The 20,753-nt window shown below is 46.4% G+C and overlaps 6 protein-coding genes across 9 annotated transcripts; 4 read left to right on the forward strand and 2 right to left on the reverse strand.

The window, feature by feature from the left end:
* Positions 1-1,374: 1,374 nt before the first annotated feature.
* Positions 1,375-3,790, reverse strand: LOC108025510 (alpha-taxilin). The gene is made up of 4 exons (XM_017096032.3): positions 3,623-3,790; positions 3,105-3,505; positions 2,833-2,979; positions 1,375-2,557 (listed from the first exon to the last, which is right to left on the reverse strand). Exons 1-4 carry the CDS (start codon positions 3,692-3,694, stop codon positions 1,609-1,611), a joined length of 1,569 nt encoding a protein of 522 aa, XP_016951521.1. The 5' UTR covers positions 3,695-3,790; the 3' UTR covers positions 1,375-1,608.
* A 432-nt stretch (positions 3,791-4,222) lies between these two features.
* Positions 4,223-4,865, forward strand: LOC108025131 (uncharacterized). Of its 2 annotated transcripts, none has more exons than XM_050889428.1 (2): positions 4,223-4,381; positions 4,440-4,865. In XM_050889428.1, exon 2 carries the CDS (start codon positions 4,463-4,465, stop codon positions 4,814-4,816), a length of 354 nt encoding a protein of 117 aa, XP_050745385.1. In that variant the 5' UTR covers positions 4,223-4,381; positions 4,440-4,462; the 3' UTR covers positions 4,817-4,865. The 2 variants fall into 2 exon arrangements, with proteins under 2 accessions (XP_050745385.1, XP_043950702.1); XM_044094767.2 differs by having other exon boundaries at positions 4,453-4,865.
* A 266-nt stretch (positions 4,866-5,131) lies between these two features.
* LOC108025273 (uncharacterized) lies at positions 5,132-15,422 on the forward strand. Of its 2 annotated transcripts, none has more exons than XM_017095637.2 (9): positions 5,132-5,240; positions 6,149-6,410; positions 6,952-7,159; positions 7,232-7,625; positions 7,682-8,678; positions 9,070-9,323; positions 9,382-10,100; positions 10,172-10,337; positions 10,663-15,422. In XM_017095637.2, exons 2-9 carry the CDS (start codon positions 6,308-6,310, stop codon positions 12,454-12,456), a joined length of 4,635 nt encoding a protein of 1,544 aa, XP_016951126.1. In that variant the 5' UTR covers positions 5,132-5,240; positions 6,149-6,307; the 3' UTR covers positions 12,457-15,422. The 2 variants fall into 2 exon arrangements, with proteins under 2 accessions (XP_016951126.1, XP_016951124.1); XM_017095635.2 differs by having other exon boundaries at positions 5,142-5,240; positions 6,144-6,410.
* On the reverse strand, positions 15,352-16,797 carry LOC108025274 (dehydrogenase/reductase SDR family protein 7-like). The gene is made up of 5 exons (XM_017095639.3): positions 16,556-16,797; positions 16,356-16,499; positions 16,028-16,244; positions 15,725-15,970; positions 15,352-15,665 (listed from the first exon to the last, which is right to left on the reverse strand). Exons 1-5 carry the CDS (start codon positions 16,715-16,717, stop codon positions 15,454-15,456), a joined length of 981 nt encoding a protein of 326 aa, XP_016951128.1. The 5' UTR covers positions 16,718-16,797; the 3' UTR covers positions 15,352-15,453.
* A 199-nt stretch (positions 16,798-16,996) lies between these two features.
* Positions 16,997-18,095, forward strand: LOC108025339 (complex I intermediate-associated protein 30, mitochondrial). Its single transcript, XM_017095771.3, has 2 exons — positions 16,997-17,570; positions 17,639-18,095. Exons 1-2 carry the CDS (start codon positions 17,097-17,099, stop codon positions 18,053-18,055), a joined length of 891 nt encoding a protein of 296 aa, XP_016951260.1. The 5' UTR covers positions 16,997-17,096; the 3' UTR covers positions 18,056-18,095.
* A 246-nt stretch (positions 18,096-18,341) lies between these two features.
* Positions 18,342-20,736, forward strand: LOC108025340 (probable glucosamine 6-phosphate N-acetyltransferase). Of its 2 annotated transcripts, none has more exons than XM_044095583.2 (6): positions 18,342-18,619; positions 19,350-19,560; positions 19,621-19,748; positions 19,835-19,896; positions 19,951-20,170; positions 20,501-20,736. In XM_044095583.2, the coding sequence occupies exons 1-6, from the start codon at positions 18,617-18,619 to the stop codon at positions 20,540-20,542; spliced, it is 666 nt and encodes a 221-aa protein (XP_043951518.1). In that variant the 5' UTR covers positions 18,342-18,616; the 3' UTR covers positions 20,543-20,736. The 2 variants fall into 2 exon arrangements, with proteins under 2 accessions (XP_043951518.1, XP_043951517.1); XM_044095582.2 differs by lacking the exon at positions 18,342-18,619 and adding an exon at positions 18,993-19,054.
* The last annotated feature ends 17 nt before the right edge of the window (positions 20,737-20,753 follow it).

Below are 20,753 nucleotides of genomic sequence, written 5' to 3' on the forward strand. Positions count from 1 at the left end.
AGTGCTTAGTGTTTTGCATGTGCGTGTGAAAGTGCACTGAGAGAATTTTAGGGCGTTTAAATTGAAAAAAACTTGTCGCAACCCATATTTCATGTATATTATACTAAACCTAGCCAGAGATTTATTTCATAAAAATACCTCAATTAAAAAAAATACTCCGGATAAATGTCTAAAAAAGAAATAAAAAAGCTGTTTAAAAATGGGTGCATAAATATTTTTTTTCTATCTATCTGTGTATCTATTTATTATTTTTTTATCCAAATTATAAACTTTAAACGTTCATTTTTGGCGATAAAAATGTGTAATTTTTTTTTTTCAGTGCGGGACTAAGCCGCTTGATTTTCCCATTCTCATTTTTCAAGCTGGAAAATGGGCAACTCGAGGATGGGGACAAGTGTGTGGAGCACTTGGAGCACGCTTGCGCGGCTTTCAAATTTAGCGTATTAACTCATTAAATGTTCAAAAGCTCATTGCCTGCGAAATGTGCACACATTTTTGTGAGTGCGAGGGTGTGAAATATGCACAAGTACGACACTTGCCACTATGGCGAAGACTCTTTAATACCGCCTAATGGGGCAGTCGGGCGGAGACAGCTTTCAAATAGTACTGCTAGTTCTTTCAACCCTTTTTTTTACATTTTTAATTAAATTTATAATTACCTTCTACGCGACAGTATGCATTTAACAGCCTTTGGAAAGGGGGAAAGGCGCTGAGTCCTTGACAGCCCCCTCATAATTGCCCCTACTCCCGTATGCGTCGCTTTATGCAATTTAAATTAATTTGTGTAATTATTTTAGTGGCTTAACAGGCTTTACTTCAACACCCTCTCAGCCGCCCGAGTGACCGCTGCCGACAGTTGGCGTTACGCATACGCCACGTTGCATGCGTCTTGAATATTTTATGTCGGAAATCTGGGGCCCGGCAAAAATGACAGCTGCGTGTGGAAAATAATTAAGGCGCAATTATAATGACCCTGGCCACGAACCACAGGCACTCGCCGCCCATCACCACCACTCACCACCCACATCAGCAGCGAAACCACCCGCCTGTTGGCATTGCAAGTGTTGCATGCAACACTAGACTCTGCGGCGCCGCCAACAATGACGAAAGCAATCCATGGCCATCGAGCTTGTGCGCTCCGCTGGCTTGTCCCCGTTCTACTCCTTGTGGAAATTGATGCGAAATGTGGGCTCAGATTTGTATTTTTAGCATCATTAACAAGCAAAGTGGGTGGTGTTTTATGGCCAAAGCTGTATACAGTTGTATCAACCCCTCTTTAAGCTTTAGTTCTAATTTAAAACAAGCGATAAACAAATTTCTTAATAAATTCTTAGCATTTCAGACTCTATATTAGGCATCACAGTAAACACAACATTATTTGTTTGCAGGAAACACGTTTTACTCAATTTGTCGTTGAACAGCAATACACGATCACCGTTGACACTGCTTTAAATAAATACAATATACAAAGTACAATAAATAACTAGTACAAAATTTGTAATTGATGACGTTTTTCGGTTGAGACATGATGACACGAAATGCTTTGAAGGAAGGACTACCGGGTCATCCTCAGTTTGGATGGCAGCCCAGAGGAGGACAGTCGGCAGTCTAGTCTGCATTGGCATCGATGAGGGCAGGCACTTCGGACAGATCGACGGCCGTCTTGGAGGCGTCGCCATCGCCATTACCCACGATCTCCTGGGATTCCGTGACAATAGTAGCTGTCGTCTGGGCTGCCTGCTCCTGGGCGTCCTTGGCGCCATTCGTGGAAGCATCCCCCGCTGCCTGCAGCTCGACATTGGGCTCCGCGTCGGCCACTGCCTGAACGCCGTTGAGCTCCTCGTTCGATGTGGATGCGGCTGCAGCTGCCGCCTCTGCTGCGGCTGCCTTTGCCTTGGACTTCTTCTCCTTCTTGCGCAGATTCTTCTTGGCATTGTTCACCTGCCTCTGCTCCTCGGCTGCCTTGTTCTTCTCCTCGACGGCCGTCTTCGATTCGCTGGCCGTTAGCAGCTTCATTTGGTTCTGCAGATTGGCCAGCGTCTGCTTCAGTTCCGCACAGTTGCGCGTCATCATCTCCATTTTAACGTTGTCCGCACTCACGGGCTTCACGTTCACTGGCTCCGGTTCGGGCGGCAATTGCGGCAAGGCGGGAATTTCAATCTCGTTGTCCCGCAGGCACTTGTGCAACGTGGTGCGCTCCAGCTGGAGGGCGCGCAGCAGCTTCTGCAGCTGCTGTATCTGCTTTTGCAGGCGCTCTGAGTGCTGCGTCTGCAGGTTCTTTTCGGTGGCCAGGTCGATCACCATGGCGTTGGCCTTCTCGTACTTCTGGCGCCAGCCCAGCGCCTCCTTCTCGATCTTCTTCGTGTGCTTGGACATCTTCTCCAGCTCCACCTTGTAGCTGCCGAACACCTCGTTGGACTTTTGCAGCGACTGCTGGAAGTCATCGTACTTGGCCGTGTAGATATTCAGCTGCTCCTTCAGCTGGTGTTCCCTTTCGGTGAGATCCTTGATGGCGCGCTGCGCCTGCAGCAGCTTCTCCAGGCCAATTTGGTTTTCCCTGGAAGAAGGTGAAGTAATTAGAATTATTTCAAGGGGTGGGGTAGTTAGACCGCTGTGATTTAGTTAGAAATATATTAAAATTAAAAACTGCACTTATACACAATTTGAAAAATAATAAATCGTACAGATTAGTTGACGGCCTCGGTCGAAACCAGTAATCTCAGCGAGTTTCTTGAATGAAAACTCGTTCTCTGCTATGTGCCCAACTAAGGAGCGTCTATCTCTAGTTTTAGAGTAGCCACTGATACCGGCATTCTGCTCCACCTCACTTACTTGCCGAGTATCTCCTTCTCCATGGCGGCCTCCACCTGGCACTTCTGCAGCTTGGCCTGGTGCAGTTGGGCCTCCAGCTGCACTTGCTCATTGAGTTTCTCCAGGTGCTGCTCCCGCGTTTGGTACTGTTCGGCCAGCAGTTTTAACCTAAAACGGGGGACCAGATGGTTAGGGAAAATCGGAAAAAGCGGAGCACACAGAGAACGTGCGTGCGTGCAGTAGAATCTATATTTAGAAATTGGATTCCCTCTCTACAAGGCGCCGATGCTTACTTCTTGGTCATCTCGATGTTGTAATCGCGCAGCTTGATGTTCTCCTCGTTGTTCTTGGCCAGCGATTTCTGGACGTCGTTGAGGGAGTTCTGGAACTTGGTTTGGCTCTCCTTGCGCCGCTCCTCCTCGACTTTGATTTGGAGCAGGCTCTCGTTCTTCACCGACTTGATGATGCGCTGCTGCTCGCGGCACACCTCCTGGAGTTTGTCCCGCATGAGGACACTCTTGTTGAGGTCCCGCTGCACCTGCTCCTTCTCCCGCTGCTGGGCTTCCATGTGGCGCTGCAGGACGCGAAGCTCCGACGTCAGCCGGCTAACGTTCTTCTCGCTGTCCACATGGCGCTGCAGCAGCAGCTTCACCTTCTCCTCGGTGGAGGGGCACTCCTCCAGGGATTTCATGACCTAAAATAGACGCGAGAATGGGGTTACAACTCTTTTTTCTCTATTTATCCCGGTTTCCATGGGTTCGGATAATCCCATCCATGGTGTTGGGTCCTTAAGAGCCCCAGATGATATTACCAACTCCTCCAGCTTCTGGTCACGCTGCTTCTCCTCGCGCGCCACCTTCTTCGCCTTGCTTAACTTCTCCATCGTTTGTTCAGGTCAAATCGGTGCTATATATAACTTGTATTCTATTCCTCTTTCGAATTTTGACTATATTTGTTGTGTTGCTAATGTTGTAGGTTTCGCCTTTCGGCCATAATACCGGCAAGGTGAGCCGTATTGGCGGGTATTTTTGGCGCGACAGCACCTGGTCACACTAAATTAACCCGCGATTCCAATTGAAAGTTGCTGGAAAGTGTTTTTTCCTTGGGACAGGTTGTTTTATCATTTAACTCGGTAACTATTTTTAACTTTATATATTTTATTATAGCTTGGCGATTAATATTATGCTTACCTTTATTGCAACCTCCTCTCTTTGTCACTTTATATTATTGAATAGCTATGGAAATTTATTTACTTTAAAATTATTTTAATTTAGGCCATCCACAGAATAAGAAATCTCGGGAAATCCCCGGAAAAGCAAGAACATCTGGCTAATAAAAAACAGAATTCTTATCGATACTATTGCTAGTGGTTGACTAACTCTAGGTTATGGTATTTTGAAGAGTATTGTTGTTGGTCACTTTGATATTTACAATTTGTTTTTATTTGTACATTTGTAAACAATTGCAAGAAGTAAGCCTTTTTATAGTCAATATTAAAACTTTAAGGAAAGCAAAACATAAATCTAAATCACTATTAAACCTCCAACACTTTAGAAGTCCTAAAAATTAAGTAAGAATATATTAAAACCTTTATTCAACAAGTGCTGACGTTATCAATTTTCTAAAAGTCAGTTTTTTTAGGATAAACAAAATGTTCAAAAGATCCAAGCCCAAAATTGAGCCCCCACCAAAGGCTCCAAGTGTGGAAGAGATGCTGGAGGACATGGAAACCTTTGAGGTCAATCAGCCGCCCATAGGTGCATCATCTTCCGATTTGGAGCACGTCCTTCTCACAGAACCGGAGAATCTAACTCTGCCAGCTTGGTGGCAGATATTCGACGAATACGATCAGAAGGTCAAGAAACTCTCGGCCACCGAGGGACATCTGGAGGAACAAAGAAATCAACTTAAAGAATGCTATGCCAAGCTGGAGAGGAATGCCGACAAATTGAGGGAGGGCATCCAAAAGCAACAGGCCCTAGCCAAGGAAGCTCTTAAAAGTTAAATAGTGTTTTAATTAAAGAATAAATATTCCACTTTTGTATATTTTGTAATGGTTAATGTTAGTTAATAGCCTTGTAATGCTCAAAATACCTTTGGTCTTGGAGCTTATAATGTCTAACAAGAATATAAGAATACTATATGTTAGGAGTTATGTTACATTTCACCAAGTAATATTTCCCCTTTAACAATATTTTGCATTTCCCTTCAGCCATCCCACTGTGCAGTGGTTCGAGTCCTAGCTAAAACTACAGCTTGGAGTATATTTACAGTATCTTACAAGAGTATAGTATTCTTTTCTGAGCCCGACATTTTAACGGTCAATTCGCGGTGCGGCCACACTGCTTGGTGGATGGTTTGGTCGAAAAAAGTTGTTAAAAGCGCAGAAAAAACGACTTGTAATGCAAGTGCTTCAGTGACTGTGAAAAGTAAGCGGGCGGGCGAGTAAATAAATCAAAGTTAAGATCGACTATGAGAAAGGCCAAAAATGGCACGGGAAATGGTAAAATTAGCTCGATTTAGGCCTGGATGATTGAGCAGGAGAACAGGTTTTAGGCCGTGGCAACAACGAAAAAAATGAGAGAAAAAACTTGGCTTATACCATTTACGCCATTAACGGAGGTCGATTGTTTTGCGCGTGTGTATGTGTGTGGTGTCGAATATATTTGGCTATATTCCACAAATCCAATTATCACAAAACGGAAAAAAAGAGTGCAACAATTTGTGGCTAATTGAATTTTACGTGTATTTTATTTTGGTTTTCGACCAGCGCAACAACAACAGCGAGCAGCGAGTACAAAGAGAGAGAGAGATAGAGAGGGGGTTTTTTCTTTTGGCCCAAAGCAAATCCCAGCTAGAATACACACAAATACAAGCACACGCATCTTGCTGGAAAACAATAATTATCCAATTAAACGGTTGTCAAAGAATGCATTTAATTTCCAATGGCCAATAGGTGGGCCTTAAAGAGAGGGTCAGCAGCGGGAAGGGGCGGGAGCGCCCGACTAACAGTATTTTTCACGGGCACACCAATACGAAAGGCCCCAGCTCAGGTGTGTGCGTGTGTGCGAAGTGCTAATGAGATGCTGAGACGCTCTTCTTCTTCCTCTCGCCGTTTGTTGCTTTTGCCATTTATGCAAAAAGACGCAAAAAACGGCAAATAAAAAATGAGATTTTCGAGTTGAACAAAAGATTTCGCGTAAAAGGTGAAAGCCACTCGGAGATCCGAATATGCGGCGTATACGCAATGCAGTTCCTTTGTCTTGTGCCATCCTCCCGCGATCAATTCTCCACTCTCAATTCTACACACTGTACTCTCCGCACTCTTCCAGCGAAGATGTCACCGATTGAAGCCACTTCCTCGCAGCGAGTCGCACAGCAATAACAATCAACAAACCCAAGCGCCGATGATGTGATGCAGCAGCAGAGGTCGGAGTTCGGAAACACAACCTTCGAGTAGTCTAGGCCACGTAGAATCACCCGGAGAATCACCACGATGAGCTGGCTGCTGGGCCTGCTCGGCCTGCAGGCCCTGTTCCTCTGGCTCCTGTGGCTGCCCGGCGGGATCCTGGCCATCCCCACGCCGCTCAAGTTGCCAGGTGAGTTGGTACTCCCAGTTCTAATCCCCTGAATCACCTATACATGATATGATTATGACCAATTTAATATAATCTGCGGTTTTTATATTTTTTTATATTAGTCCAAGATTAAAACTAGATTTTTGGATTTTGGATAAGAGCCAAAGTCAAATTCGAACTAATTTTTTATTTCAAAAGTTTTAAAGAGAATGATTTGGTATATGTTTTCCTTCAAAACTTTTTTATATCTTAATTTTTTTATAAAACCAAACCATGATTTTATAGAGATGCAACTCAATTTTCAAATTTAATTTTAATATTTTAAATTATGTTATTTAAAAGATCAAAATTAATCACCTTTAAAACATAAATTAAAAAATTGTTAAAACATTTACATGAAATATCAAAGATATCTCCCCTCTATACCTTGTTTTCTAAAAACCGTCTAATCGACAGTGATATATCACCTCTTATATGAGAGAAATTTCATCTTGTCATCGCTGCTGGCCGCTTTCTCCTTCCTTCGCTAGCCCCTCTGAGACTCACCCCGTTCTTCTTTCAGGCTACACCCACAAGCTGACGCCCTACATCAAGCACTGGGAGGCGGCGAACTTCGATCGCGAGGTGCTGCAGGCGGCGCAGGTCAGGCACCTGGAACAGGCTCGCTTCCGGCAGAAGCGACAGGTGAGGCCAGAGACGCAGACAGAGGCCACCACCTCGGCGAGTGGACTGGCGCACACCATCCGCTTGAATTTCTCCGCCCACGACAGGTGAGTGCACTCGAGATCGCGAAAAGCCAATCACTTAATCACCCGACACCTGATACTCCTCCCCGCCCGCAGAGACTTCCGCCTGGTGCTGCGCCAACAGCCGCATTCGGTGTTCGCCCACGACGTGGAGATCGAGAACACCCTGGGTCCCATCGACTACGATGTGTCGCGCATTTATACGGGCAGCCTTGAGGATGACGAGGCGGCCCATGTCCAGGCCATCCTCACTAGCGACAACTTGCTGGACGGGACGATAGAGACCCAGGCGGAGCACTACTACATCGAGCCGGCGCACAGATACTCCCAGCAGCTGGCCGAGAGCGGTGTCCACAGCATAGTCTATAAGCTAAGTGATGTAAATATGCAGAAGACGCAGTTCAGCGGCGGAGGCATCAACTCCGCCACACCCGCCAAGACGCACTGCGCCAGCGAGAAGCTGCGGAAGAAGCGTTGGCTGCCAGAGGAGGTGGGCTATGGCATTATTCTATTGTACACCACATCTCTAAATGATTTCCTTTTCAGCTGGCCATGTCGGACGCCCCGGCGCCCACGTACAATCGCAATCCGCCCCTGCCGCTGGATCTGGAGGTGCCCTACAATGATGACTTCCGCGTCCTGGCCTCCGAGGAGGACAAGAGCGAGGAGGCGCCCAGCAGGAAGTACCCAACCACCTCCACCACCAGGAGCACGGTGCGCAGTACGGAGAGCTTCCTGGCCACGCTGACTAAGCCCACGTCGAATCGCAACATACTTGTAAATAACTACAGTCCCTCCAATGTCGGCGAGGGAAGTCGCAGCTACAACAATAATAACAACAACAACAACAACAATAATAATAATAATAATAGTAACAACAATGTGCGGAAGTTGTACACGAAGCACAAGAACATCATTGTGAGCACGTACAACCGACCCATCGAGCCGGAATTCGGAACGCCCTACGAGGAACCGACGAGCAACAACGGCACCCGCGACCTGCCCAGTAACTTCTTCAATGCCAACTGGACGACGCTCTTCCTGGGAAACAACAACAATGGCAACGACCGACCCAGCCACAAGACGCATGTGGAGATCATCACGAAGAACGGGGCCACCAAGAAGCCGAATATCATTGTGAACAACTACAATCCGGAGATCATATTCGCCCCCAATCCGCACAATCCTAGCTTCAACAGTATGCTGATGACGAACCTGCTGAGCGGAAGGGGCGGCGACGATATCCACAGTTCTCCCAGGCTGCTCTACGACCGCAAGACCACGTGCATGCTGTACCTGCAGGCGGATCACACGTTCTTTCAGAAAATGGGCTCCGACGAGGCCTCTATTGAGGCCATCACTCGCCACGTGCAGCGGGCCAACACGATCTACCGGAACACGGACTTCAACAACGATGGGAAACCGGATAACATCACCTTCATGATCAAGCGCATCAAGGTGCACAACATGAACGCGATGAAGGATCCCAGCTACCGGTTCCCAGGGAACTACGGAGTGGAAAAGTTCCTGGAACTGTTTTCGGGTAAGGGAATATAAATAATGACTTAAGAACTCGCACTTTGCTTGAATGATTTTGGAGCCAGTTTTGGGTGCTTAATGTGATTAATTGTTTAGTGTGATTTTTGATGTACCTGAGAGACTTTCTCCTCTGATTAAGTGTTATTCAATTAGCATTATCTGTATTTGTTGGACATGTGTACGAGGCTAAAGTCTTTCAAAGTGACGTACATATATCAATCTTGTAAAAAAGTGATTCAAGTTAATTAGAACAAGGAACATACAACTGTATGATATAATTCTTAAGGTCAACTACCCGTAAAAATATTTTTTATTCAGTTTAATACTTGCAATTATTTAAATTATAATATAGTACATCAATAATATATCATAACGATCTTATATTCTTTTTACAGAGGAGGACTACGATGCCTTTTGCTTGGCCTACATGTTCACCTACCGCGACTTCGAGATGGGCACTTTGGGTCTGGCCTGGACGGGTGATCTGAAGAACGCTGGCGGAGTTTGTGAGAAGAATGGCCATTACAGGGGTTCCCTCAAGTCCCTAAATACGGGAATAGTCACTCTGTTGAACTATGGGAAGCATGTGCCACCTGCCGTCTCCCATGTGACATTGGCCCACGAAATTGGCCACAACTTTGGCTCTCCGGTAAGTCTTGCATAATATCAAAGACTACAAACTAATTGAGATCATTTACCCCCTCTAGCACGATCCGGAGCAGTGTACGCCTGGTGGCGAGGATGGCAACTTCATCATGTTCGCCCGCGCCACTTCGGGTGATAAGAAGAACAACAACAAGTTCAGCACCTGCTCGCTGAAATCGATAGAGCCCGTGCTGAATGCCAAGGCACGTTCCATGAAGGGATGCTTCACCGAGCCGCAGTCCTCGATTTGCGGCAATGGCGTGGTGGAGGCGGGCGAGCAGTGCGACTGCGGCTGGGAGGAGGACTGCAAGGACTCGTGCTGCTTCCCCATGTCCAGGCAGCCGCGCCTCGACGAGACTCCCTGCACCCTGACGCCGCATGCCCGCTGCAGCCCTTCGCAAGGACCCTGCTGCACCAACGATTGCAAGCTAAGGTTCGGCGACAAGTGCCGGGATGACAATGGCTGCCGGGATCCTTCGTTCTGCGATGGCCGAGTGCCCCAGTGTCCGCCGTCGGTAAACAAGCCCAACAAGACCATTTGCAACAAGGAGTTCGTGTGCTACATGGGCGATTGCACGGGCAGCATTTGCCTGGCCTACGGCCTGGAGTCGTGTCAGTGCATCCCGAGTCCTCAGGACGACCGCATCAAGTCCTGCGAGCTGTGCTGCAAGCTGCCGGGCGAGGACAGTCCCTGCCGCAGTTCCTTCGAGTGGAACGAGGCGCCCTTCGATGTGCCCGACATGTTCTCGAAGCCGGGAACACCGTGCAATGATTATAATGGGTTAGTAATACTCATTTTACAATGCATAAATAAAAGTTCCCATTTACTAAAGAGCATCTTTACCCTTTCAGCTACTGTGATGTCTTTCAAAAGTGCCGCGAGGTGGATCCCTCGGGTCCACTGGCCACTTTGCGCAAGCTCCTGCTTTCGGAGGAGAGCATAGCCAGCTTCAAGAAGTGGATGCAGCACAACTGGTACACAGTAGCCCTGGCTGCTGTGGGTGTAATCCTACTCCTGGTAAGTTAAATACCCAGAAATTAAAAGGACATTTTTACATTTTTTATGAAATATTATTTGGTCTTATAAGTTAATGAAGCTTATCACGCAAATGTTAAGGGATGAGGTCGAGGCCAAAGCGCAAGCAAGGGCTCAGACCATGGGTGAGCACTCAGATCTCCAGTGCCCGAAATAATCCTGTAGAATTTATGAAGAACACCCATCTAGCAGTTGAATGTGTGGCTAATTTTAGGGAAAACTTAGACTAGAAATCATGAGGCATTACCCTTTCATAACTTCAATTAAGTTTTGACTTTCATGCTAACCTCAAATTAATTTTCCGCAGGCGCTGAGCACAAAGCTGCTGGCGAAACGGTCGAATCAGAAGCTTAAGTCCGTCACCATCATACACAGCGCCACCACGGAGACAGTGCGTCTGCCGGAGAACAACAACGGGGTGATAGTTCACACCGCCGTGAGGACGAAGGTACCTTTTAAGAAGAAGGTTCGTGGCGAGCGAACAAAGAAACCAGGAACGGGAACGACAACTGGAGCTGGAGTAACAACCACAGCTGCAATTGGATCCCGAAGTGCAGCCAAAATTAGTGCCAACCCGGAGGCCAAGAAGACCACACGATCGCAGGCTATGGCCAAGAAGAAATCCCTCGAGGAGGAGCCCAAGAAGTCCAATAAGAAGCTGGGCAAGCACATGAAGGAGATCATCGACTACTCGCACCGAAACAACGGCGATGATGCCTCCAACCTGTCCACCACCAACAACCATACCAACACCTTTGGCAAGGTGCAGAAGTGGCTGCTGGAATCGCCCATTGTGGCCCAGCCCTTGTCCCACATTGAGCACAGTTCGCGGGTTCGCAAGGTGATGAGCAAGTCGCAGTCTACGCCAGAGCGACTGGTCCAAAAGACACCGCAGAAGACCAAGTCCATGGGCAATTTGTCCAACGAGAAGGTCAAACTGCAGGTGGTCTACAAGCCGCCCTTCAAGTTCTCCCTCAGATTGTCCAAGAAACCGAAAGTGAAAACCCATGTGGTGACCGGCGGCGTGGGTGGAAGGCCAAAGAGAAGCCAAAAGACTGGCAACCGAACTGCAGGACAATCCTCTTCGAAGGATGTGGCCGCGCGAGCTAAAAGGACTGCCCTGCTCCTCTGCAACGAGGCGGAGGATGACAACCAGATCCTCACCCTCAACGAACCCAACTACGAGACCTTGAAGCCACCGACGCCTCCGCGTTCCATGGAGCATTGCTACGAGAACGTGGACATGCAGGCGGAGGCCTCCACTTCGAAGCCTAGTAGCAGCAGCAAGGTGGCGCCCAGCTCACAGAATCGAGCCAGTCTGGAGGTGGCTCCTCCGCCCGTTCCTGCCCAAAGGAACTCCTATCGCCGCTCCAACTCCCTGTCCACCCACAATCCCTTTGCGGCTGCTCCTCGCCGAAGTAGCAGCAAGGCCAGTGGATCGGTCAACCTCACGCGAAACTTTGGTAGCACTCAGAATCTGATTAATCTCAGTCAGAACTTGTCCAAAACCAAGAAGCGCAGTAGTCTGAACCTGAAGCCCAGTGGCAGTGGAGCCACCAGGAGCGGGAAGGACACGCCCACTGCCGCAGTAGCTTCGCCCCAGCGGCGTTCCTCATCCAATGCCAATCTTCGCAGGGACAGCAGCGTGTCCTCCTCCAAGGCAGTTCCTGTTCCACCGACCAGGAACACGCGGAATAGCTTCAGCAACATTCCCAGGGCCAGTTTGGGCGGGGGAGGGGGAGGAAACAGCAGTGCTGCTGCGCCACCGCCAAGTTTCTCTCGCCAATCTTCCAGCAGCACAGCCACCAGCAGCTCCTCCATGACTCCAGGCTTGAGCAGCGGCGGGGCGTTGCAGCAATCAGCCAGCACCAGCGCCATGCAGCGGCCACCACCCTCGCAGCCCGTGAGGAGAAGCCTGCAGAACTTCAGGAGCCGCTCCACGGGAGGCACTGCAGCCACAGCCGGAAAGCCAGGAGCAGCATCCACCTCTGCAGCATCCCCTGCGACAGCAGCTACAGCAGCAGCAACGTCAAATGACAGCAACGAGCTGCCCTCGGACCTGGAGGTGGTTGTGTCCGATGTGGAGAACCTGGTTAGCTAAGGGCAGCTCACCCGATCCAGTTTCCAAAACCAACCAAGTGAAAGTGATAAGTCTTAATGTTAGTTATACAAATTGTCGCATAGGTTTACTTGCATAACATATATATATATTTGTACATACATTATATATATGTGTACTTTACACTGCCTTAAACTTGCCGTTTCTGCTGAATGTGTGAAATACCACGCCCACTCACACGACAGACACTCAACCGCATTCCACACACCCATCAATCCCCGACCAAGGCTCGCCCCAGCACCTCGAACGCCTCACCGCCCACTAGGCACCCAGCCGCTTACCAGTCACCCACTCACCCACTCGCCCAATGAAGCCACCGCAGTCCAAACCGCAGTCGCACTCACCGCACTTTGTACCTTCAACTGTTTACTGTTTGTATTGCATTGTATTGAGTAAACTAACTCGCTGGTTCCGGTCTCCGGATTCGATCAAATTGGGTGTACTTCATAATATTTCAATCTAAATCTTATTTAATTTGGATCCATTTTCCAAAATATCACTTTTTCATCAAAGTCTCATGGAAAATCCTATAAAATTGAACTAAAAATATTGATACACTACGATTATAATACGCTTTGATACACCAATTTTATCAAATTCGGAACTGACAACCGGGCATGCTATCAGTTATTAAATTTCGAGTTGATCCCTATAGTACTCACGAGCTTTACTTCAAAAAGAACTCACACTTCCATCGTTACCAACGATAAGCACTCGGAATTACTTAACTGATCTTGTGCCAAAACCCTCTTATTTGTTCAAGTTATTTTCAAAGCAGTATTACTCAAGTTGTTATGTACCTACTATATACTTAAATTGCCTAGTTTGCCTGCTCTTCAAGTTTCGAACAACGATCACTACTCATCTGAACTACGACGAACACACAGAACAATACAAGGTGCTATTTTAGTAACGAACTAAAGCGATAAATACTAGCCGATATCATTTTAAAATCCTTTGCATATTTTCTCAAGATCAAAACTAAGATTAAAGAGGAGAATCGAGGAAGATGGAGGAGGTTTGGAGCAGAAGTAGCAAGTAGCTTATAGGAAAAACAAAAAGGGGAGCCGGGTAAAGTTGCAAATAGTTGTACGGAATAGATACAAAGATAACCAACGATACTACTGTCAATAAATCAAAAGCGTCATGCATCGAACGTAGGTCTTAGAGAATGCCCAGCCAACCGCGTAGAGAGTTAGCCACCCGAACATAGACACTAATCCACCCGATCCCCTCGAGCACCGGCACCTGTAAACACACTCGCATCGGACCCACAGGAACGCCCGTAGAAGAAAGCCTGTAGTGTACATAGGACATCGAAGGGACGTAGTTTTTATAGGCAACACCAGGCTAGAGCAGTGGAACACCTAACGATATGCATACACACATAGGATATAGGCTCTCACATTCCGTATCGCATCACAGAGCAGCGGCTTTCGAGTTACACCACACCACACTATCGATCTTTAGGCCCTAAGGATAACAATTGATATTTGTAGCTATATGAATGTGTAGGAAAATCAAAGGCGTATCAAAAATATATATACACACATCCATGCGGGGCGTGCAATAGCCATTGCAGCTTTACGAGCATTTGGGTATATTTTTGTGGAATATACAAGATACAGATACAGTTACAGTTACAAGATAGGAGACAAGGGCTCAGCTCAAGAAACCGACAACCGACCCAAGATATCGTATCTAGACAGACAGACAGTTAACGCGTTGGCCAGTGAAGGAACGGGAACGGAAATAGTTAGAACGAGTACGCGACAATCGCTTTGAAATGCTTAAAAAAAACAAAAATAATGGTAAACTTGGAAATCCATTTAAAGTTTAGTTTCCTCTTTGTCTTGAGTACGTATTTCAATATGAAACTATACAGAATAAAGGCAGGCAAAGGTGTTGAAATTTACCAAAAAAAAAAGATAACACTAGGAATCACAAAGAAAATACACTGGGTTGGGACTACGTACTCCTAATAGGTTTTAGTAAGAACATGCGAATTCTAGACAAGATATTTCAGATGCTTGAGCTCAAATTGGAAAAAGAAGATATTCTAGGGCTATCTACTCCCATCCTGTGTATTTGCGAAGGTCAAATTTTATTACCCAGTGTAATTATCGAGTTGAGAAGGAAGGAACCTTTTGAACATTGCCAATGTTGTGTACTGTATATAATAAATGCAAACGATTATTGTCTAAGCGGAAGGGACGAGAGTATTTTGAGCGTGACAAAAAGACTATTTAGCGCGAAATGAACAATTTTTGTGTAATGTACATAAGAAACCGATTGATTTTAATCTAACATATACATATATAATATTAATGTAATTGTAAAACTGCAAACGATTTTTAAATCTGTATGTGTATTGTGTACCTCAATTGTAATTAATTTTTTGTATACTTTTCACGAGATGGATTAACGCTATTTTTATAATTTAGCTAAATGAATCATAAACACGTACCCCCACGAAACCATCGTCTACCCCCTAGTTAATGGCCAGTTTTAAGTGTTGTCCAAGACCGCCTCACTACCCATCCAAGAGAACCTACATGAATGCATATGTAATTCTGTCAATTAGGAACGCGTAAATGTCTTAAGCAAATCGAAACCGAAAGGGAAACAAAAACGAAACGAACAAAACAAAAACCGAAGAGCAAAGAAGTGAATACTAGCATTTTACGATCTAATAATTTTAATGGCAATTCAAAACAATAATTAATGTATGTACTATGATTAGCGAACGAACAAGCACATGTGTGACAATTCAGTTGTACTTTACGTTACGATTACTACAATACTTTATTTATTAATCTTATGGCTAGGCAGCAACACACGAGTGTAACTAATTTTTAACCCGAACAAACACACACATATGCGATACTTTATAATTTCCTCATTTTAAGCAAAATTCAATTAACAATAAAAACGAAACTAATACTTAAGGACGTTCGACTTGGCATGGCTGTGCCAGACTTAAGTGGACTTCTTCTCAGCCTTCTCCAGTTTCAGGGCGCGCTTGGCCATGATCCAGAAGTACAGGCTTGGGCAGAGATGTCGGAGGTAATAGGCGATCTTGGCCTGGAGATCGCTGACTATGATGTCGGGTTCCTTGCGCAGAATGCACTGCAGAATGCGTTCTGCTAGTTTATCCGGCGACATGCCCTTGGCCGTGGTTTCATCCATTTCTAGGGATAAAATGGTGTTATCTTTTGGTGAACTGGGGGTTCGCTTCTGGTTAACTCACTGCCATAGCTGCTTCCCGATCCCGTCAGAGCATTCAGGGAAAGCTGGGTGCGTATGTAGCCTGGACTCACGCAGGACACGTTGATGTTCTTGTTGGCCACTTCGGCTCGCAGGGAGTCGGCAAAGGCCTGCACGGCGTGTTTGGAAGCGGAGTAGGCAGCCCTCTGGGGAATGGCGAACTTTCCCTGAACAGAGCTTATGAAGCAGATGTGGCCACTACCACGTTTCACCATCGAGGGAAGAAGAGCTGCAAGTTTTATAAATAATTTAGTAAACTTTCTGAGAAAATGGTTATACTTATCACCTTTAGTTAGGGCCACACTGCCGAAGTAGTTGACCACCATCACCTTGAGATCCACATCTACCGCTGTGGACGCCACATCCGCTCTGACACTGATTCCTCCGTTGTTGATCAGTATGTCCACCTGGTTATACACGGCCAGCACGCTGGTGACAAACTCTGGGATGGAATTCAATTCAGCCAGATCGAGGGCCAGCACAGTGGGTGGATAAGCGGGGTCCTGCGAGGACATTACATTGGTTTATTTTAAGGAATTTAATTTAATTAATAAATGATAAGGTGGTCACTTAATATAGTGATGGATATCCATTAGAAAACGGATATTACATACCACATCCAGGGCGAGGAGGTCCTTCTTGACCCGCTCCAACTCCTGAGTGCGCCGTGCCGCCAGGATTACTTTGCATCCGGCGCGGTAGAAGACATGGGCCAGGGACTCACCCAATCCCGAACTGGCGCCCGTGATTAGCACAACCTGAAAATCGTTTACATAATTAACCGGCTAATCAGTAATTAGGCTTTATCAATCACCTTTCCGGGCAATTGATTGCGGAACTTCTGGGCGCGGAATCGCTGCCAAATGTTGATGAGGGCCAGTGGCAGGGCCACCGGCATCAGGATCGTACCCAGCACCCAGTACAGGACGTTCCAGTCGCTGCTGGGCGCACATTTGTCCAGGTCCTGCACTTTCATTTTATCAATCCAATCGGAAGCGATTCAAACCTTTGAACTCCAAGCCAAATGCAAAATGATGGGAATGAAAACAAAACCGGAATTGCCATTCACTGGATTATACTACAGTGAGGCTTCACTATATGGGAATAAAATAATAATATATGATTCAAAAATGAAAATATAAGTTTAGTTATTGTATGATTCTAAACATTATCAAAAATTATCAATCATCGTTGCCTACCTCAGCAGTAGTACCTTTATCGAGTACTTGCTGTACCACAGCTGTGTGTGCGCTTCCCTGTGAGTGGCAATTGCAAACAGCTGATTGTTGTTACGTTGTTTTGTTGCAGAGGAACTTAGTCTAGTTAAAATTTATAAAAATTAACCAAATGCCGCGATGAACAGCCTCCTGCGACAAGGACTTCGCCTAGGCTGCTGCCTGCCGGCTGTCCAGCAGCAAATCCACACCACCGCCGTGCACCGCACCTTCTGGGAGCGGGAAAAGAAGTCCGGCTACAAGACCAAACTGCCGGAGCCCTCGAAGAAGCAGCTCATCCTGGACGGGTTGAGGGATCTCAAGGAGGAGTTCAAGCTGTGGCGTCAGGAGGTCAAGGAGCAGCTGCAGAGTGACCCCATCCTGGTCTTCCGGCCGGGCGAGACGGATGTGGTGTTCGATTTCAAGGCGCCCGATGTGCTGGACAAGTGGACGGTGACCGCGGATTCGGATCACGGCGAGGGCAAGAGTAGTGCCACTCTAGAGCTAAGTGCAGCCGGGGCAGGACTCTTCCACGGCGAAGTGAACTCGGATCACACCAAGGATGGCATCATCAAGAGGACGGGCTACGCTAACATACGCACCAAGAGAGTTAGGGTATGTTTACAAGGGATCACCCTCTGGTTATACTCTGTTATAATTATGTTATATATATATACCCCCAGAAATCCTTCAAGCGCGAGTCCACCTACGACTGGACGCAGTACAACATGCTGATCATGAAGGTGCGCGGCGACGGACGCAGCTACCTGATCAATCTGCACACCGAGGGCTACTTCGATCTGATGTGGAACGACATCTATCACTACGTCTTGTACACCCGCGGCGGTCCCCACTGGCAGATAGCCAAGATCCCCTTCTCCAAGTTCTTTCTGTCCTCGAAGGGACGCGTCCAGGACCGTCAGAACGCAGTACCCCTGAACAGGATCACCCACTTTGGGTTCTCGGTGGCCGCCAAGAAGGGAATGGACGGTCCCTTTGGCCTGGAAATCGACTATGTGGGTCTGGAGTACGATCCCAGTCACCGCGAGGAGTTTGCTTACGAGATGTACCAGACTCCCAAATACATTGTGGCCACGTAACGTAACGCTTACGTTACGGTAGTGTTATTTAATTGTAGAATTCGTACGAAACACAGTAAAGATTGGTTAACTGAACATGTTGAAGGGTGTTCTTATTTAAGGAATTATGATGGCTAATAATTATAATTATATTATAAGAATTTTTATTAATAATATATAATTTAAATGCCTTTATATAAAGTAAGTTATAGGTTATAGCCAGTGCCTACTGTACAGTCAGCTGTTGTCTTGCTCTCTTCCCATCTTTCCCTTATAGTACCTTTCTCAATCAGCTGTTTAAATGTTTACATTCACCTGGTCGAGTGTTCAGGGTCATTTTAGCGTTGGAACTGCAGCTTTTATACCTTTTCCAGAGGGTTTTGAGCCCCTCCACGATTGCCAATTAGCGCTCGGTTGTCTGTGAACTGTGCGGCTTGTGTTTTTCGCTCAGTCTGCTCCGAAACTCCGACCGATAAAGCGGCCGGAAAAGCTTCCGCTTCAGTTTTTTTAGATTTGCTGCGGCAGATACAGATTGAGTGCTAACTGGTGCTCCGCTATCATTATCAGACACTAGATAAAATCATGGTGAGTGGCTTCTAAGTAGGGAAAACTAAAGAACAACTGTGTGTTAGAATATAGAAAAACCCTAGAAAAACGTGACCATGTGGCGGTTCACTCACCGACCTTGAGAACACTCGTTGTTTATTTTAATCCTGACTGTAACCACAACAAACTAAATCAATACTAGTCGTGGGTCTTACGCACTTTACCGGTTTGCCATTGAGTGCTTAATTTATGCGCCAAAAATAGAAAATAAATGGCACTAAATGAGACGAAACCAGTTGGGCCCCCGGCGGATCGAAAGTGCTGGCTTCGGGTGCAAGAAACCAGTTCTTGATACCATTCCTGTTATCGCGACTCCACCTTTTTACCTGTTGACTGAGTTTTACCTTCAGTTTCGCCTCCACCGGCGTCACTTGCTGACGTGTGAAGTCCACTGCGAAAATGGTGCAACTCACGGTAGTAAACAGCCTTCAGCAGGCATTCCTAATCTACTAAATCCCACAGAGAATCTCTAGTTACACAGTGGTTCCTTATGATGGTTCGGAATCTGTGTACTTTAGTATCTAGCAGATGCATTTACTTAAAGTGGTTTCATTCGAATTCAAAGTCCCTTATTTAATTCTGTAGAAAGCATCTCTAATCTTTCAAATCACATAATACCTGCAGTATATATATACCTATGTAACACATAAATATATTCTTATCTCTACATTATAATTACTACATTACGTCTAATCCAAATCTCTTACAGGAGGAGACTTACCTGTATGATCCCAATCTGCTGTTAAAGCTGGACTTTCATCGCAGTCCCGCCAAGTTCAATCCCTTCATCTCAGCGGCTAATCCCGGCGAGCCTTGGATGAAAGTGCGTCCCCTCAAGGACACGGACTACGATCGTGGATTCCTGCAGCTGCTTTCCCAACTCACCCACGTGGGCAATGTGAATCGCACGCAGTTTTTAAGTAAGTCCCGAGTATTAACTTTGTTGTAAGGATCCAGTTCTAATAGTATTCCCTTCTCAGCCCGCTTTTCGCAGATGAAAGCAAGCGGAGATTACTTTGTCACCGTCATCGAAGACACCCGCAAGAACGAGATTATTGGCGCGGCATCTCTGGTGATCGAGCGCAAGTTCATCCACAATTGCGCTGTGGTAAGTAAACAAAACGGAATTTAAGAAGTTATTTTTTATATATGGAGAACATATGACTTACCTATGCGTTTATTTTATCCTTTTAGCGTGGTCGCCTGGAAGATGTGGTGGTAAATGACACCTACCGCGGCAAGCAACTGGGCAAACTGTAAGCAGCACACCGTATTTTCAGCAAACACTAATCCCAAGCGATTTCCTCCAGGATCGTGGTCACCGTGTCGCTGCTGGCCGAGGAGCTGGGCTGCTACAAAATGTCGCTGGACTGCAAGGACAAGCTGATCAAGTTCTACGAGTCGCTGGGCTATGTGGCCATTCCCGGCAACTCCAACTCCATGACGATTCGCTACGATGAGGGGCCAGCGCTGAAGCGGAATGCCACCTCGGCCGGCTCCAGCGGAACAGTGGGCGACTCCTGCCAAACTGTGAGCCTCGATTTTGCCTCTTGACAATTAGCCGCCAACGCTGCTCCAAAGTCCAAGCTTTGAGTGGGTACCCAACCCCACTTCAAAGTTGTAAATGCGCAAAGCGCAATGCAAAAAACAACAGAAAATTGGATTACAACAGAAAAGAATATAAAGCATTGCCAAAACTCCATTGCGCTGAGGGCATGGTGGATTTTTGGACAGCGCTGGCCGGCGGTGGTGTCCTTGTGGGCCTGACGTGCTTTCCCACCCACCCGCGAGGACATTCAATTAGTTATTTAGTTAAAGACAACCGCAACACATGTTGCTCTCTGTTTTTGATCCCCACAGAACTCTCAATTTTATAACTTTTTCTCCCCTTTCTGCTACTGAATGTGCGGCTCAACTCTCAACTCGAAAGGTAGTTGTTATATTACCCTTTAAAAGCACCTTCATCAAGTAGCCCTAAGTTTGATAAACTCGCATAAATACACTATTCATAGCACTAATCAGCAAGCTCAACACGAATCTGACAAAAAACAATCAAGAATATTGCAATAAATTGAAAGGAAAGTTTACAATTGTAACTAACATCTCTTTTAAC

Source organism: Drosophila biarmipes, chromosome 3R (genome assembly GCF_025231255.1).
Source record: "Drosophila biarmipes strain raj3 chromosome 3R, RU_DBia_V1.1, whole genome shotgun sequence".
Lineage (NCBI taxonomy): Eukaryota > Metazoa > Arthropoda > Insecta > Diptera > Drosophilidae > Drosophila > Drosophila biarmipes.

Bases quoted from the DNA above. Each gene is read 5' to 3' on its own strand.
- LOC108025510 (XM_017096032.3), bottom strand. From the start codon at position 3,694: ATGGAGAAGTTAAGCAAGGCGAAGAAGGTGGCGCGCGAGGAGAAGCAG. The intron at 3,506-3,622 runs GTAATATCATCT...CGTCTATTTTAG, and splicing joins ACCAGAAGCTGGAGGAGTTG to GTCATGAAATCCCTGGAGGA. The intron at 2,558-2,832 runs GTAAGTGAGGTG...ACCTTCTTCCAG, and splicing joins GAGAAGGAGATACTCGGCAA to GGAAAACCAAATTGGCCTGG.
- LOC108025131 (XM_050889428.1), top strand. From the start codon at position 4,463: ATGTTCAAAAGATCCAAGCCCAAAATTGAGCCCCCACCAAAGGCTCCA.
- LOC108025273 (XM_017095637.2), top strand. From the start codon at position 6,308: ATGAGCTGGCTGCTGGGCCTGCTCGGCCTGCAGGCCCTGTTCCTCTGG. The intron at 8,679-9,069 runs GTAAGGGAATAT...TTCTTTTTACAG, and splicing joins GTTCCTGGAACTGTTTTCGG to AGGAGGACTACGATGCCTTT. The intron at 9,324-9,381 runs GTAAGTCTTGCA...TACCCCCTCTAG, and splicing joins GCCACAACTTTGGCTCTCCG to CACGATCCGGAGCAGTGTAC.
- LOC108025274 (XM_017095639.3), bottom strand. From the start codon at position 16,717: ATGAAAGTGCAGGACCTGGACAAATGTGCGCCCAGCAGCGACTGGAAC. The intron at 16,500-16,555 runs GTGATTGATAAA...AACGATTTTCAG, and splicing joins GCAATCAATTGCCCGGAAAG to GTTGTGCTAATCACGGGCGC. The intron at 16,245-16,355 runs GTATGTAATATC...ATGTCCTCGCAG, and splicing joins ACCTCCTCGCCCTGGATGTG to GACCCCGCTTATCCACCCAC.
- LOC108025339 (XM_017095771.3), top strand. From the start codon at position 17,097: ATGAACAGCCTCCTGCGACAAGGACTTCGCCTAGGCTGCTGCCTGCCG. The intron at 17,571-17,638 runs GTATGTTTACAA...ATATACCCCCAG, and splicing joins TACGCACCAAGAGAGTTAGG to AAATCCTTCAAGCGCGAGTC.
- LOC108025340 (XM_044095582.2), top strand. The intron at 19,749-19,834 runs GTAAGTAAACAA...TTATCCTTTTAG, and splicing joins TCATCCACAATTGCGCTGTG to CGTGGTCGCCTGGAAGATGT. The intron at 19,897-19,950 runs GTAAGCAGCACA...GATTTCCTCCAG, and splicing joins GGCAAGCAACTGGGCAAACT to GATCGTGGTCACCGTGTCGC.